The following is an 18,295-nucleotide window of genomic DNA, read 5'->3' on the forward strand; positions in this document are numbered from 1 at the left end:
CTGGGGATGGAACACCTGCAAAGAAAAGCCTGAAATCAAATGTCAAGGTGTGTCTGGAAGGAGTCCCCACAAACAAGTACTTCTAGCTCGATGACTTCATGAAGTGGAATGAGAGAAGGAGGTCATTACAATGGTGATTTTTAATACAAGGAGAAAAATCCCAGCAATGACATTTTTCCAACCCAAATGATTTATCTCCTATGTGCTTGGCCACACATAAAACTCTAAATTGTAGTCCATAAATAAAATGATTAAGGCACAATGTTGTCAAAGTGGAATTCACAGTCTGCCAGGAGAGACAGACACATGAGGCAAAAAGTAGTGCTACCAACTGATGAGACGAATAAGTGAAGGGTGAGCACAAGGTACAGGAACATCGGAGGAGAAAGAATTGTTTATGCGAAGCAGGGGTGGAAAGATCATGAAAAGTGACAGAGCAAGTGACATTGGAACTGAATCTATGATGTTTACCTAGCACCTAGGGCCTGGGGTGGAGAAGGGCACTCTGGGCAGGGGGACGCCTGTGAACACTGACGATGTGTTCAGGGAAGGCCAGGGGAGGAGTGGCTGCAAGAGCACCAAGGGAGGCAAAAAGGCACCAAGGAGGCAGGGGGCAGTGGGAATGACTAGTTCCAGGTGACAGATGCCATATAGCCCACTGGAGAGCTTGGATATTATTCAGTAGGCAAAGACAGGAGATTTTTTATCCAGGGAAATGCTATGTTATCTTGGAAAGATAACTCAAGTGAGTTATGGATGGAGGCAGGGGAAAATGGAGACTTGGTGGTTAGTGATGGAGCAGATTCACCTCATTCACAGCACCACTGTCAGAAACTATAGCCTGACTGACAAGGATACGGCTGCAAGGTGCAGTCAGGCTTCTTTTCAGACTTCAAAACAATGAATCAGGCCTCATATTTAAGGCTTCTAGGGAAATGGCCATAAAATGTGCAGTAAAAAGAAAGATAAATAATATTCCTAAAATTTAATTAATTTCTCTCTTTCATTTTGCCTGGTTTAATGTTATGCTACACTCTTGATAGCAACAATCTAGACATTGTTCCATTAGTATATTTCACTTTTATATCAAGCCTCACAATTTACTGGTTTTATTTAGGGTAATGCACTCGTATTTGGCATATTTATATCATTCTCATTTATTATTAAAAACAATGTTACGTTTAGGTATTGAGGATCAATAAGACCTCCATAAGGTTTATACCATCATATCTTTTATGGCAAACTCAAGAGTGTTTCAGGTTTGTTTTTATCGGTGTTTTTTTAAAAGGCAATTTTATAGTCTTTCCTCTGTCTTGGGCAAAAAATTGGTTTACAAAATTTCCTTCACTATGTTTGCAAAAGTCTTAATTCCCAGGACCACACAGAAATATGGAAGAAATTTTGAGTAACTATTTGGAGTTGATCTTTTTGTCATTGTTTTGAGTCTCCTAAGGTATACTAATTGTCATATGGATACTTTATTTATTTTTTAAAGTTTTTAATTTTAATTCCATTTAGTTATCATACAGTGTTAGTTTCAGGTGCACAGTATGGTGTGATTCAACATTTCCACACATCATTCTGTGGTCATCACGACAAGTGCACTCCTTAATAAAAGCTTTTTTATTTGTTTTCCTTCCTTCCTCCCTTCCTTCCTTTCTTTTTTTCTTCATTGTGTTGATAATTACTTTCACATCTTTGCAGCTACCTTTCAATACATGTGATTACTAAATGACAAATCTATCATAGATTTGTATGATGGAGACTAGACTATCATATTTCATCTTTACCTGTTGTACTAAGTGTATGACTGTAATCAATATAATAAACAAGGACTCATGAGGTATAGTCAGAATGTGAATTTTTTTGGCACAGGATCCCTTTAAAACTTATTTAGGGTGAAGTTCTTCCATTCTGCCCAGATAGAAAGATAAACATCGTATTCTTTGTTTTAAAATATCTGTTAAAAAAAAAAAAGACCTATACAATTTGACCCTTAAGCAACACAGGTTTGAACTGTGTGGGTCCACTGATACATGACATTTTTTTTTTGGTAAATACAGTGTAGTGCTGTAAATGTGTTTTCTCTTCCTTATGATTTTCTTAATAACATTTTCTTTTCTCTAGCTTATTTTATTTTAAGAATATGGTATGTAATATGTATAACATACACAATATGTGTTCATCCATTGCTTACGTTATCGGTAGGACTTCCAGTCAACAGTGGGCTATTAGCAGTTAAGTTCTCACGGAGTCAAACGTTATATGCAGATTTTTAACTATGCAGGGAGTCAGTGACCCTAACCTTCATATTGTTCTAGGGTCAAGTGTATTTTAATTTAGGTTGTATCATATGAAGTTGCTGTATTTGTAGGTAAAAAAATGATCAAATAGCAACAATTCCATATGGTTCAACCTAAATTAAAACAAACTCAAGAAGACAAAATATTGAAGTTGATTTATAGTTAAATTTTCTCTCCTCCCCTTACTAAGGCTTATAGGGGGTGAGAAGCATGTAGTTGAGAAAGGGACACAACTGGTTGTCTCTTTACTCAGCTTCCCTTAGATCCTTAACTGCAGCTTTTGAGCTCTCCAGGGACAGGGGTAGGGGAGACGAATAAAGGGTACAGGAATTTTTACTTGACTGGTGCTATCCTGAGATGGATCAGGTGCTTACCAGGTGTTAACAGCCTTCTTGTGGGTTCTCTGCAGATTTCCCTTTACTTACATCCTTGTCTGAGTGAATACATTTCACTACTGCAGTCCCAAGACATCAGGGATGTCTTCTGCTTTTCTGTGCAGAAGCCACTGTTCACCTCCAGGAGAGCCTATGGATAGGACCTAGCACAATTCCACGATGACTCATAAACACACATGTTCTTTGTACTGACGGACACTGGGCCTGCAGGTCAGTTCGTCTGCAGCAACCTCTCATCTGATTACCTGTCAGGAATGAGTCGGCTCCTATCTCACCCGTTAGGTATTTCAGGCAGGGGTCAGGCACCAGTCAGCTATGTGTCCCAACTTTAGTGGACACATCAAACTCATTATATGATTCCATGGAAGTCTTGCTCACTAGGCTCTTTTTACAGAGACATCTTCACAAACCCCCTCAACTCCATTCTCAATTCATTTATACCCTTGAGGTGGATGAGGAGTCTTAAGAATTCACCATCCAGCTTTTAGCTTTTTATCTGTAGTCTCTCTCACCATTTATTTTTATATCTTCCCCTTTCAGGAATGAAGGCAGGGAGGATAAGTAATTGACCTGCTCCATTTCTGACCTGGGACGTTTCACTGCTCCTTAGGCAACCTGGTGGTTCCCCGTTCCCGAGAGGTTGCCACATTGATGCCGAACTTAGCACGCACCTCGGCATAGTGCACTACAGCCCAGAATGCCTCGGGTCAAGCAATCCTCCTGCCTCAGCCTTCGGAGTAGCTGGGACTACAGGCACATGCCAACCTGTCTGGCGGAGAATGAGTAATTGGGAGGGAAAATTTCAGAAGCAAAGTCTGCCAATTTTAGGGGAGAATTGGGTGCTTTAACTGAAAACAAAAACAAAAACAAAAGACAAAACAATCCAAACTTATTTAAATTGTGTTACAACCAGTCAGGGAAAAAAATGGTTGTTAAAATAAATTATTTATGTTTTTGGAGATAATTACTATAAGACCAGATGAAAGATAACCATGCTTTTCAGTACACATTTTTTTAAAGAGGAAGTATTTTTCCAAAGTTTCTATAAACAAATTTCTTTTCTGAATCCACTGAAGGAAGGTCAGACTTTAAAGGGAGTTTAAATATGTTACATTTAAAACCCTATTAAATACAGTTCAGCAAAATTGATGGCTTAGTAAATATGTCCTTTTCAATCCATTTCATTTAGAAAATTAGTTATGAAACTAGTCATCAATACAACTTAAGCCAAAATAGAAAAACATTAGAGAATACTAAAGTATAAACACTAAAGCCCAAAGTATAAAGCAATACACTTAAAAAATATTAAAATGTCAGTTATAGAAAGAATGGCTCATTAAACATCCACCTATCAGAGAAAAAATTTTAAAAGCATTAATTATGATATACACATTTATTCAACAGAGTCTCATTAAGCGCCCACTATATCACAGCAAAACACTGGCTCGCCACTGAAAAGGATTAAAAGGTGATTTAAAGTCTGTATCTAGAGAGGCAGCAGACACACATACATATCAATATATAATAATGCATCAGTCCCCTGTTTCTCAAACTTTACCATGTTTAAGAATCATGTAGCTTACTTACTTAAAATGCAGGCTCTATAGCCCCACCCTGAGAGACTCCGATTCTGAAAATCTGGGGTACAGTCCAAGCACCTCAGGGATTTGGAAAAAGAAATTCTATGAGCCAGTTTTGGAGAAACACCGCATTATACAGAAGCCCTATGAGGGCGGTGGCTGTGTCTGTCTTATTTCCACAATTATCCAAGACCTAGCACAGAGCCTGGTACACTGTAAACCCTCGGGAAAAACATTTGAGTAAATGAATGAAGGATTATGGCTAAACTTCACAATGAATTATACAAGCGAAATGTGACATAAAAATTCAGCCATTTAAGAAGCTCCTCTCTCCTTAGGAAGAAGGTTGGGTGAAGTTGTCAGACATCACAAATGACTCAGTGCACAGGGCTGCATTCTGGAATCTTCCCCATGTGGAATGACGTCCTAGACCTGAGTAAATGTGACCTGACTCTTCTGTCTCAGAGTATGTTTATTTCCCTCCCATTCGCTGGTAGCATTGGAGCCCTTAAGGGCTGGCCCCCATTCCTCCGAATAGAGTGATTGTTTCCCCCAAGAAAGACATACGAGTCCATAAAGGCCACCCTGGCAGGCTAGAATTCCTCTGGTGACTGGCAGAATAGCTCCTCTATTAGGACTTTCACTGTAGAAATATAAAATTAATTACAGTTCTAGTGGATAGAAACATCAAAATTGCAGCAGAATGGGCTGGCATATAAGCAACTGATTGTTATCTATTTCTTTACAAAACTGAGTCACTGGCACAGATCCCCACTGAGGTGGTGATTATTTTTCTGACAGTCTTATAGATTTACTTCTCGAAGTTGTGGAGCAATTTCAAACATGTCACTGCTACACTAATGTCCACAAATAGCTACAGATAAATCAATTTTTTTATGGTGGAACAGATAAGTGAATTTAAAAGTAAAATAAAATTTCCAGATGACTAAAAAATACTAGAAATTAAAAAATATTCCAAGACTATTCTTAGCTTTGGAAAGAAAGTACTGGATAAGGAAGCAAATGGGCTCGGCAAAACAGTGGAAGGGAAGAGAGCACATCATGGGGAAGGCAATGAGAGAGGACCGAACTGTGGTCCAGCCATCTCATGGCAGCTGTGTCAGTGAGGGGAAGAGAGTGCCACAGGGCTGGCTGCAGAAGGACGGGGACAGTCATGATGAAATGAAAGGGACTGAAAGGGACTAGAGACCTAATATTTAGGACCAGCTCTGAAAGTTCTCCAGCGAGGACAGACAGCTCAACTACACTTTGAAAGCTATGGTTTCTGATCTCTCATCAATAAGCAAGCAACCTTGAACAAGTTACCTAGACTCTCCCATCTTCTCCATAAATTGAGATTTGGGGCTAGATGACCTCCACAATTCTGCCCAGCTTTAATTTTATAGCTCTGTGAAATCTTACTGACCAAGGAGAGAAAGGTTAGGGGAAGACAGGAAAGAAGGATGAAAGAGGTCCTCAGAAGGGGAAAAAAAAATGGAGGAGCAAGTCACAATTCTGGAGTGGTCTTTTAAAGGATGCAGGCTGCCTTATGCCCTGTAGCAAGAAGAAATATAATATCCTCTCCAAACTTCTGGTAATTCACTTGGGAAGATTAATTGCAAATGAGAAACTTGCGTCCAGGAAAATTTACATTTTGTGATGCATAAATGTCCATTTTCTTTAAATAATTTTATACTGATTTCAAGATGTTCTTTATTGTACAGTAGGATATTCACAGACTTACCCCTTACCTAGCTCTCACCTATTCAGCCTTGGAACATGGTCATATGACCTTCCACTTTGAGGTTTGCATCTAATTTGCAGTCTTCTACTACCATCCTTTTGCAAAAATTCATTTTATATATAAGTGTAAATATATTTATAGGTATACATATACAGAAACATATACAAGCATATCATACACACACACAAATATCTGTGTGTGTTTATGTCCCACGCTGTGTGTGGGTGTGGCAAACATTAATGCAGTCAGACCACTTTGTCAGTGCCTCAGAAATTTCTCCAGAAGTGGAGCTCTCAGAGACAAAAGGAAAGACATCAGTCTGCATGTGCAGTCCTAAAGTGTGCTGTGCTCTGCAGCAGTCCCCAAACCATGAAACAACCATGTTGACTCTCACTCCCGTGCTAATTTCTCCTCTCAAGGCACTGACTTCACTCTGAAATTTAATTGACTGTTATCCACTGTTGTCTCCAGATTTTAAGGCATACGACCATATAAGTTTAATAAACATTAGATTAGTTAAACCCAAACTCAGTGTCTAAAGTGAGAGAGGCACACAAGAAGTTTCACTTCACTTAATGGCAATAAAGGGGATGTGTTTAGAAATAGATACTCATGGGGAGAAATTAAAAAAAAAAACCTATTCACCTTAACTGTAGCTAAAACATGAAGCATGTGCTTTTTACTTAAGAAAATAAGTTACTAAATATGAGAAAAAATGGACCTTAACTGATATCCTGTGGTTACTCATGAATTTACTTGTATAATATGAGAGACTGAAATGTGACGTGTTCTTTGGGATGTTAGATTCGTTTCCACAAAATCTGAAATGCTGCTCTGATATTACCAAAGATGGCTACACTTACCTTATAAGTAAGAATACAATTATGGTTTTACAGACATTTATAGGGGATATTTTCCAAGAGCATTAGAAATGGCAATTTCATAATATTTTCTGTTTAGAAAATAACAGGGTCTTACAGTTCAGAGATATAGAATATAAAATTCATCCTGAATATTAGCTTTATTGATTAATTTATTTTCAGAGTATTTTGTATTATTAAAAACCTATGCATTTTTACCTTTAGAACAACAGAAGTCAAAATGCATAGTCACATACCTGTGTCTGTTTAGGACCAATATCCATTCTTTCAAGAAGGTCATTTAAAAAAGCTGTAACACTCTCCCAGGGGTAAATACTGTTGGAGCCATCCAGCACTATGACTATGTCCAGCTGGGTGCTGCATTCTGTAATAAAAGGAGTCAACAGTGCAAATTTGGAGTTTATCTTTTTAGATAGTAGGAAGGTGTATGGAGTGTTTTCATAGCTGAAGTAAGCTCATTTTAAAAGATAAGCTGATAGTCTACATAATGGACACACTGCTTTTATAATCAGAAAGAATAGTTTTAGGAAAAGTAAAGGGGATAAACACTACTGCATTCAATACCAATTGGTTTGGTATTCTTTTCAAGTAAAACTCATCTCTACTTAGTTGTAATCAACACTGTATGAGTTATCTTTGGAAATTTCCGCAATATGAATTTTATATAACTGTTCTCATTCTGTGTGTATTTCAAATGAGATTACTTTCTTCAAAGAGACTCACTCTTTAAATAAAAACAATGTGGCAGCTTTAGCTATGATGTTTAAACAAGACTCTGTTAAAGGTTATTTACACTAATAATCAGCTCCAAAAATAGCAGTGGGGCTTGGCTATATATCGGCAAAGCAAACATTTACCTAAATTGGTAATGCTGGTGGCTGAGAAAATACTTCAAGCTTTTTGGTATGCTCCTGTGTATACATATGTGTCATTCATTGCTCACAGTTTTCAAACATGTAAGAACATTGCATAAAATGTGTACCTCGTACAGGAGCAATGGAGTTCACGACTTGAAATGTGGGGCTGACATCAGAACAGATTCCAGTTGTGTAATGCAAATGTCCACATCTATAGGCATATAAGGGGCCACATGCCTTTTAAAAGATTAAAGACCGTAAGATTAAAAACTATATAACAGATTTTTTTTAAAGACTTACAATTACAGCATTCCTGGTTCATTAACCAACTCTTTGCTTTCTTACCAGAAACCCTCCGTTTGGGTTGGTGACTAAAGTTGATCCAAATGTCATGTTCTCCTTTACTTCCGTGACATTGGGAATGGATGTATTAACTAAAAAGAGGACAAAATGTTATGAGGGTGGAAAACAAAGTATAATTAAGTGTCTTCTCATTAAGACATTCTATTTGCTTTGCTCATATCATAGCACATTTTTCATCTGATTCGACTAAATAGTCTTCAAAGTATTATTAAGGAATATAATGAACAAGCAAAGGCTGAAAACCTGGCTTATGTCCCAGAAACTTTGTCTGGATAACTGTCTCAAATAGTTTTGCTGAACTGTAAAAGAATGCAGAACTACTGGGGCAATGAGAGAATGTGGGATAGCCTTTCACACATTTTTGTTAATTAAAACAAATAAAATATTTAATCTCATAATATTGTAGTTATAATGTAAACTTACACACCTACCTTACATGTTATACCTATATGTTATAAATAACCAATGATAAAACATGATTTCTGACAAGAGGGAAAATGAGTAGCAGAGCAGAAAAAAAAACACCCCTCAAATATAAGTTTATGACCATTAATTTCACCATCGTGGGGACATGAGGGTAACAAAGAAAACTGGATCAAGACTGAGCAGTGGTCAGGACGTTTGGAGAAAAGAAACACAATGAAGGGATGCCATTTGATATTCCAGATAGGACTGTTGGGTCTTGAAGCATGCCAACCTGGCAAAATTGGCAAGAAGTTCCAGTTATTCATATTGAAAAAAGAATGGACAAGAAAATCGAAATCTTCTAAACCCTGCTTAGCAGAGTGCTGAAATATTTGAAAGTGACAAAACTCAGGTGCAAGAAAGATTTAATTCACTGTTCATGAACAGAAGTTTCTCCTACCTTAAGACCATATATAGCTTAAAGTGGGGAATGGAAGCAGAGATTCCTGAATGGTCCCAAGGTCTTCCTAATCTGACAGTGGTCTTTGTCCCAGAGTTTAATCTGGTTTGCCTTGAAAGCACCTGGACCTGGGCTACTATCTACACTGGTCTTGAATAATCTGGATTAGAGTTTTTTATACTAGGGTTGACCCAGGATGAGCATTCTTGGGACATTAGGGACTATAGCAGGAACTTCTCCATTGTTGTTGAGGTAGTTAAATCTCCATGCTAATGTTAAAACTCTGTTACAGTTTCCAGTAATGAAAGAGTATCTTCTATCAGAACAAGTCTTTTGAAATAACAACTATAACTCTAGGAAAAGGAGAAAAAAAAGAAACAACCATCTGAAGGCACTGGAAAGCAACCAAAAGCAGACAGAAACTAAAGGCAAGTATGTACTTGTAAGAAAATATTAACACTGGGTGAGTTTCCTGTTTATGTGTTTGTTTTCCCCCAAGGAAAGTCCCTCGTCACTGGCTATACCTCAAATAAAACTCAAAGTCTTACGTTTTGAAGAAACAGAGGACAGAAATTGGGGTAATGACAGCAACTGCAAAGTGAGGGGGTATATCTTGGAAAGTAGAGCCACAAAAAGAGAGTTCCAAAATATACATGCATATTCTGTCCAAATATCTGAAGGACTTGAACTGTATATGTGCAGGGTAAACTTCAAACAGCTCAGCTACAATTAAAAGAACTGAATAGAGATTTTAATTCCTTCCCACTACAGTCGGGAAATTGAGTTCAGCCAAGTAAACTGTTTGCTAAAACAAAAAGTTAAGACTATTCAAAGACACATAAAAGATCTAGAATCTCCACACTTAAAACTCAAAAGTATAATCCAGGATACAATCCAAAATTACTAAACACAAGATAAAACAGGAAAATGTGACTCAACCTCAAGAGAAAGGTAATAAATGGAAAGCGATGTTGAGATATTCCAGATGTTGTAATTATGAGGCAAGGATATTAAAGCAGCTATTGTAACTATGCTCATAAATGTAAAGGAAAAATGTTCATAATAAACAAATAGGAAATTGAAAAAAAAGAGAACTGAAAAATACAAGATTTGAAATTAAACTTGTAAAGTATATATTAATTTAATGGTATTTAACGCTTTTAGAACACTGATAGGATTCTAATTCTTGGATAGTTCTAGTAGGGATTTTCTAGTCATGTTCGAATTACAGTGAGATTTCTATCAAACATATCTATTTCTATATAAATTTACCTTGTGCTATTCTCCTCAAAAGAATTTATGTATTACAATTCCTGTGCTATTTTCTTTTTAAAAAAGATACAGATAAATTTTGTGGAGGCAATGTAATGGGTGGGGTTATTTGGAAAGGTCTTTTATTTCTAAATCTATGGATATTTTATCATGAATTCTAGAGCAAATGAAGGACAGACAGAATCAAAATGTCATTTTATGTGAATCTGAATGATAAGAACTGAAGAATGTTTACATATTCTTTTAATCTTTTCTTCAGTTAAAAATTTATTTTTAATGAGAATACTGGATATAATTTAGGATCAGACTTTAACGTTTTGACTTTACATACCTGGTAGATCCAACTTTATGCAAGGTAATGGTTTGCCTCTCCCCACTGGACACTTATAGACATCACCAGTTCTGTTCTTGGGTTGACCAACTGAAGGAGAACCAACAAGCACCCTGGAAGTTAAATAACTCAATTAACATTTTTGAATAAAAGGAAACATTTTATTTTAGTTATTTTATGACTAGTTCTAAGACAATGACAGTAATTCTCATAGACATAATCAGATAGTTACCCTCTGTTAGTAATGCAATATTATTCAAAATAAGCTGAGTGTCTTCAAAATGCAGACTGATTTGTATTAAACACCATAAAATATATAGAGGAGAGATTGCAGTATAATTTATTTATTTTATTACATATAACTTTATTATATATTTTATTTGGGAGCTGAAATAATAATTATTGGTTAAGCCTGCTGCTGTATTAGTTTATAAAGCATACATGGAAATACAAATGACTTTTTCCTATGATGAACTGATAATTTCATAGAGAAGTTAGCAAACATAAATATTTGATTATCATAAGATTTAATATTAGTATATACTAGCTTGTAATCACTTAGAAAATAAGGATAGTTATAAGACCCAGGTTAAAATCGTTCACTCTCTTCTGATGGGGGGGAATGAAACATGAGAGACTATGGACTATGAGAAACAAACTGAGGACTTCAGAGGGGAGGGGGGTGGGGGAATGGGATAGGCTGGTGATGGGTGGTAAGGAGGGCACGTATTGCATGGTACACTGGGTGTTATACGCAACTAATGGAGCATCGAACTTTACATCGGAATCCGGGGATGTACTGTATGGTGACTAACATAATATAATAAAAAATAATTTAAAAAAAATCATTCACTCTCTTTTTAGACAGAATATAGAATCACTTAAATAACAATTAATGAAAAAATGTAGTCATGATGTCTTTTAGTCCTAGGAAGCCATTTAATAAAGTTTCCTGTGATATCTTCAGGAGTAGGGTGGATGAATGTGGTTGAGTGTTAAGGCACATGGGTGGATTCACAGCTGCTGATTCATTGCTGGCGGAAAATCTACATACAAAGATGATGTTTACTATCTACCGAAGGACTCTAATTACGTGCCATCAGAATGTATTCAGGATTGTTTTAGCATATATATTTGTTTATGACTTTTGTGAAGATACAGAAAGCATAAAGTTATGCATCAAGTAAATCAATATATCTATTTGGGCAATCAGAAGTGTCTCAACATTCTGGAATAAGAAACTTAATAGGCAGCCCAGCCAGGGCAGAGCAGATAAGAGTCTGAACCAGGGAAGGAAAATGCCTGATAAATCTTAATGACTCCATCCTGTTTTCAGTAGATTATTTATCCCTTTATTTTCAGTGAAAGAGTCTTGGGGCTCTTGTTGAACACAACGGACTACATTTCCATCTCTTGATGAGTCACTAAAACATTTTGGGGGTGAAATAGTAAAATAGTAGACTCTTCCTCCTCTGACGGACTTTACTTTCCACCTGCACTGTTCAAAATGGCAGCCAGGAGAGGAAAAAAGATGGCGGAGGAGTAGGGGACCCTATTTCAGCTGGTCCCCTTAATCGAGCTGGATATCTACCAGATGATTCTGAACACCCATGAAATCAGCCTGAGACGTAAGAAGATACATCTGGATCTCTACAAACGAACAACTCCAGCGCTGGGTATCGAGGTACTAAGCCAGGAGCCGTGAATCTGTGCACAGATATTGGAAGATAAATGGAAGGGGGAGGGAGCCACGTGGCTGCAGCACTGGGGAGCAGTAGCCTCCTGCACTGGGGAGTGGGCCGGACTCCCAACCGGTAGCTGCTGGGAAACCAGACTGAAACCAGGAGTTTGGGAGCGCCCTCAGAAACCAGACTTAAACCGGGAGCTCGGGAGCGTGCACTCAAACCAGACTGAAACCAGAGCTCTGGAGTGCAAGCGTGAACCGGACTGAAACTGGGAGCTTGGGAGCACACATGTGAAGTGGGGGCAGCTGGCAGTTTTAGAAGCACAAAGGGCAGAGACATGCCCCCCTGGGAGCAAGGACTGGGAGAACGGCCATGGGGTGCACAACCTGGGAAGCTGTGGGTTTTTACCAGCACTGACAGAAAGGGAGTTAGAGTGGCCAGGAGAGCTCAATGAAGAGCAGATTGCTATCTCTCTGTTCTGAGACAGAGGTGTGAATAGAGTCACTGCTGCTCTGACCCTCCAAAGAGTCACAGAAAGTCAGCAGGGAAAGCCCCCAGAGAACTAAAGCCCAGAAAAAACAGTTCTCACTGTGCCCATCCCCCCATCCAACAGGGGACAGGGCAACTCCACCCAAACAGGTTGCCTGAGTATCAGCACAGCAGGCCCCTCCCCCAGAAGGCAGGCTGAAAAAACAAGAAGCCCACATCCCTAAGGTCCCTATAAAACAAGTGCATCTTGCTTGGGTACTGGTCAATAATTTGAGCTCTGTACATCCCCTCAACTACTCCTCATCAGAATGACAAGGAGGAGGAACGCCAACAAAGGAAAGAAACAGAGACTGTGGCCTCTGGCACAGAACTAATGGATATGGATATAACCAAGATGTCAGAAATGGATTTCAGAGTAGCAATGGTCAAGATGATGTGTAGGCTTGAAAAAATTAGTAATGAAAATATTAACGAAAATGTAGAATCTCTAAGGATGGAAATGAGAATGAATCTGGTGGAAATTAAGAATGCTATGAATCAAATGCAGTCTAAACTGGATGCTCACACCATGTCACATAATAGTACAATTCGCAAATCTTAGATCCAAGGAAACAATCTTGAAAGCAGCAAGGAGGAAGAGAGTCCTCATGTACAGAGGGAGGAACATCAGAATAATGTCACACTTCTCTACAGACACCTGGCAAGCCAGAAAAAGCTGGCAAGACATATTCAGAGCACTAAGTGAGAAGAACATGCAACCAAGGATACTGTATCCAGCAAGGCTGTCATTCAGAATGGAGGGAGAGACAAGGAGCTTCCAAGATTGGCAGAAACTGAAAGAATATGTGACCACCAAGCCAGCCCTACAAGAAATATTAAGGGGGTTTTTACAAGAGTAAAAAGACCCTAAGAGTGATACAGAACAGAAATTTACAATCTATAGAAACAAAAACTTCACAGGGAACATGACAACATTAAAATCATATCTCTCAATAATCACTCTCAGTGTGAATGGCCTAAATGCTCCCATAAAATGCCACAGGGGTGCAGACTGGATAGAAAGACATGACCCATCCATATTCTGTCTACAACAGATTCATTTGGAACCTAAAGATACATCCAGACTGAAAGCGAAGGGATGGAGAACCATTTTTCATGCCAACGGACTTCAAAAGAAAGCTGGGGTAGCAATTCTCATATCAGACAGATTAGATTTTAAGCTAAAGACTGTAGTTAGAGATACAGAAGGACACTATATTACTCTTAAAGGGTGTGTCCAACAAGAGGATCTAACAATTATAAATAGCTATGCCCCCAAAGGGGAGCAGCCAGATACACAAGCCAACTCTTAATCAGAATAAAGAGACATATAGATAATAATATGTTAATAGAAGGGGACGTCAACACTCCACTCTCAGCAATAGACAGATCATCTAAGCAGAAAATCAACAAAGAAACAAGAGCTTTGAATGATATACTGGACCAGATGGACCACATAGATATATACAGAACACTACACCCTAGAACAACAGAATACTCATTCTTTTTGAATGCACATGGAACTTTCTCCAGAATAGACCATATAATGGGTCACAAAACAGGTCTCAACCGATACCAAAAGACTGCGATTATTCCCTGCATATTCTCAGACCACCATGCTTTGAAACTAGAACTCAATCACAAGGAAAAATTTGGAAGAAACTCAAACACTTGGAAACTAAGGACCATCCTGCTTAAGAATGATTGGTTAAACCAGGGAATTAAAGAAGAACTGAAGCAATTTATGGCAACCAATGAAAACAAAAACACATTGGACACTGTAAAGGCTGTCCTAAGGGGAAATTACATAGCCATCCAAGCCTCACTCAAAAGAACAGAACAATCTAAAATGCAGTCCTTATATTCTCACCTAAAGAAGCTGAAAATGGAACAGAAGAACAGGCCTAACCCACGCACAAGACAATTGATTAAGGTTAGAGCAGAGATCAATGAATTAGAAACCAGGAACACAGTGGAGCAGATCAACAAAACTAGAAGCTGATTCTTTAAAAGAATTAATAAGGTCGATAAGCCACAGGCCAGACTTATTCAAAAGAATACAGAAAGGACCCAAATTAATAAAATTGTGAATGAAAGGGGAGAGATCACGACCAACACCAAGTAATAGAAACAATCATTACAAACTATTATCAACAACTATATGCCAATACATTAAACAACCTGGAAGAAATGGATGCCTTCCTGGAAACCTATAAACTACCAAGACTGAAACAGGATGAAATTGATTATCTAAACAGACCAATTAATCAGGAAGAGATTGAATTAGTGATAAAAAACCTCCCCAAAACTGAGTCCAGGGCCTGGTGGATTCCCTGGGGAATTCTACCAAACATTCAAAGAAGAGATAATACCTATTCTCCTGAAGCTGTTTCAAAAAACAGAAACAGAAGGAAAACTACCAAAATCATTTTATGAGACCAGTATTACCTTGATCCCCAAACCAGGCTAATACCCCATCAAAAAGGAGAATTACAGACTAATATCCCTGATAAATATGATGCCAAAATTCTCAACAAGATCCTAGCTAATAGGATCCAACAGTACATTAAAAGGGTTAACCATCACGACCAAGTGGGATTCATCCCTGGGATGCAAGGGTGGTTCAACATTCACAAATTGATCAGTGTAATAGATCACATTAAGAAGAGAACAGACAAGAACCATATGATCCTCTCAATTGAAGTGGAAAAAGCATTTGACAAAATACAGCATCCTTTCCTGATTAAAACCCTTCCAAGTGTAGGGATAGAGGGTACATTCCTCAATTTCATAAAAACCATCTATGAAAAGCCTATAGCGAATATCATTTTCAATGGGGAAAGCTGAAACCCTTTCCTTTAAGATCAGGAGCATGACAAGGATGCCCACTCTTGCCATTATTGTTCAACATAGCATTAGAAGGCCTAGCAACAGCAATCAGACAACAAAAAAGAATAAAAGGTATTCAAATTGGCAAAGAAGAAGTCAAACTGTCTCTCTTCACAGATGACATGATACTCTATATGGAAAACCCAAAAGACTCCACCCCCAAATTACTAGAACTTATAGAACAATTCAGTAATGTGGCAGGATACAAATCAATGCTCAGAAATCAGTTGCATTTCTATACACGAACAATGAGACTGAAGAAAGAGAAATTAGGAAATCGATTTCATTTACAATAGCACCAAAAACCATAAGATATCTCGGAACAAACTTAACCAGAGAGGTAAAGGATCTATACTCTAGAAACTACAGAACACTGATGAAAGACATTGAAGAAGACACAAAAAGATGGAAAACATTCCACGCTCATGGATCAGAAGAATAAACATAGTTAAAATGTCTATGCTACCCAGAGCAATCTACACTTTCAACACCATCCCGATCAAAATACCAATGACATTTTTCAAAGAGCTGGAACAAACAATCCTAAAATTTGTGTGGAACCAGAAAAGAACCCGAATCGTCAAGGAAATGTTGAAAAAGATAAACAAAGCTGGGGGCATCACGTTGCCTGATTTCAAGCTATACTACAAAGCTATGGTCACCAAGATAGCATGGTACTGGCATAAAAACAGACACATAGACCAATGGAACAGAATAGAGACTCCAGAAATGGACCCTTGACTTTATGGTCAACTAATCTTTGACAAAGCAGGAAAAAATATCCAGTGGAAAAAAGACAGTCTCTTCAATAAATGGTGCTGGGAAAACTGGACAGCTATATACAATAGAATGAAACTTGACCACTCTCTCACACCACACACAAAGATAAACTCCAAATGGATAAAAGACCTTGATGTGAGACAGCAATCCATCAAAATCAAAGAGGAGAGCATAGGCTGTAACCTCTTCGACATCAGCCCTAGCAACTTCTTTCATGACACGTCTCTGAAGGCAAGAAAACAAAAGCAAAAATGAACTTTGGGACTTCATCAATATAAAAAGTTTCTGCACAGCAAAGGAAACAGTCAGCAAAACCCACAGAATGGGAGAAGATATTTGCAAATGACACTAGAGATAAAAGGCTGGTATCCAAGATCTATAAAGAACTTCTCAAACTCCATACATGGGAAACACATAATCAAATCAAATAATGGGCCAAAGATATGAACAGACACTTTTCCAATGAAGACATACAAATGGCTAACAGACACATAAAAGAATGTTCAAAATCATTAGCCTCCAGGGAAATTCAAATCAAAACCACACTGAGATACCACCTTATGCCAGTTAGAATGGCAAAAATGGACAAGGCAAGAAACAACAAATGTTGGAGAGGATGTGGAGAAAAGGGAACCCTCTTACACTGTTGGTGGGAATGCAAGTTGGTACAGCCACTTTGGAAAACAGTGTGGAGGTCCCTTCAAAAGTTAAAAATAGAGCTACCCTATGATCCAGCAATTGCACTACTGGGTATTTACCCCAAAGATACAGATGTAGTGAAGAGAAGGGCCATATGCACCCCAAAGTTCATAGTAGCATTGTTCACAATAGCTAAACTGTGGAAGGAACTGAGATGTCCTTCAAGAGACGAATGGATAAAGAAGATGTGGTCCATATATACAATGGAATATTACTCAGCCATCAGAAAGAATGATTATGCAACATTTGCAGGAACACGGATGGGACTGGAGGAGATTATGCTAAGCGAATTAAGTCAAGCAGAGAAAGAGAATTATCATATGTTTTCACTCATTTGTGGAACATAAGGAATAGCAGGGAGATCAATAGGAGAAGGAAGGGAAGAATGAAGGGCAGGTAAACAGAAGGGTGAATGAACCATGAGAGACTGTGGACTCTGGGAAACAAACTGAGGGCTTCAGAGGGGAGAGGGGTGTGGGATTGGGATAGGCCGGTGATGGGTATTAAGGAGGGCACATATTGCATGGAGCACTGGGTGTTATACGCAAACAATGAATCATGGAACACTACATCAAAAACTAATGATGTACTGTATGGTGACTAACATAACGTAATAAAAAATTTAAATAAAAGAAACTTAAGAAATTAGTTAAAAGTTAATATGAAAGTATGCAAATAACTTCACTTAGCTGCATACTATTATCTACATCAATACAGTATGTGGGCAACCTGACTTAATAGGAGTTCATGTAAAAAAGACACGGTGGATTTGTTGATAGCAAGTAAAGATGAGCCAACAGTGTATTTTAGTATCAAAAATGCTAATGTGACCTTAGGCTGCATTGCTGGAAATAGATGCTCTGGTCAAGGAAAGTGATCACCCTTCTGTGCTCTGCACTCTCAGACCATGTCTGTAATCTCCAAATTAAGAGGGACGTAGGCACAATGGAATGTATTTAGGAGTTACGACTCAGATGGTTAAGTGCCTGGTAATTTTCTCAGATCAGAGATGCTTGAGGAAAGTTGGGGATGTTTAGCATAAAAAAAAAATATCTGAAGGAGAGTTGAGAGGTTCCATAGGAGTGTAGGTGCTAAAGGCATATATTTAAAAAAAAAATCTAGA

At 38.1% G+C, this 18,295-nt stretch overlaps 1 protein-coding gene across 2 annotated transcripts in view; it reads right to left on the reverse strand.

Annotated features, from left to right (window-relative positions):
• Positions 1 to 18,295, reverse strand: part of ITGA1 (integrin subunit alpha 1) — a 166,319-nt gene that overhangs the window by 83,655 nt on the left and 64,369 nt on the right. For both annotated transcript variants that reach the window (XM_002921554.4, XM_034656939.1), the window contains exons 3-6: positions 10,592 to 10,704; positions 8,106 to 8,194; positions 7,886 to 7,997; positions 7,140 to 7,267 (exon numbers count right to left, since the gene is read on the reverse strand). In XM_002921554.4, coding sequence (XP_002921600.2) covers positions 7,140 to 7,267; positions 7,886 to 7,997; positions 8,106 to 8,194; positions 10,592 to 10,704 — 442 coding nt within the window. The remainder of the gene's footprint in view (positions 1 to 7,139; positions 7,268 to 7,885; positions 7,998 to 8,105; positions 8,195 to 10,591; positions 10,705 to 18,295) is intronic.

The sequence above is a fragment of the Ailuropoda melanoleuca genome, chromosome 3 (genome assembly GCF_002007445.2).
Source record: "Ailuropoda melanoleuca isolate Jingjing chromosome 3, ASM200744v2, whole genome shotgun sequence".
NCBI lineage: Eukaryota > Metazoa > Chordata > Mammalia > Carnivora > Ursidae > Ailuropoda > Ailuropoda melanoleuca.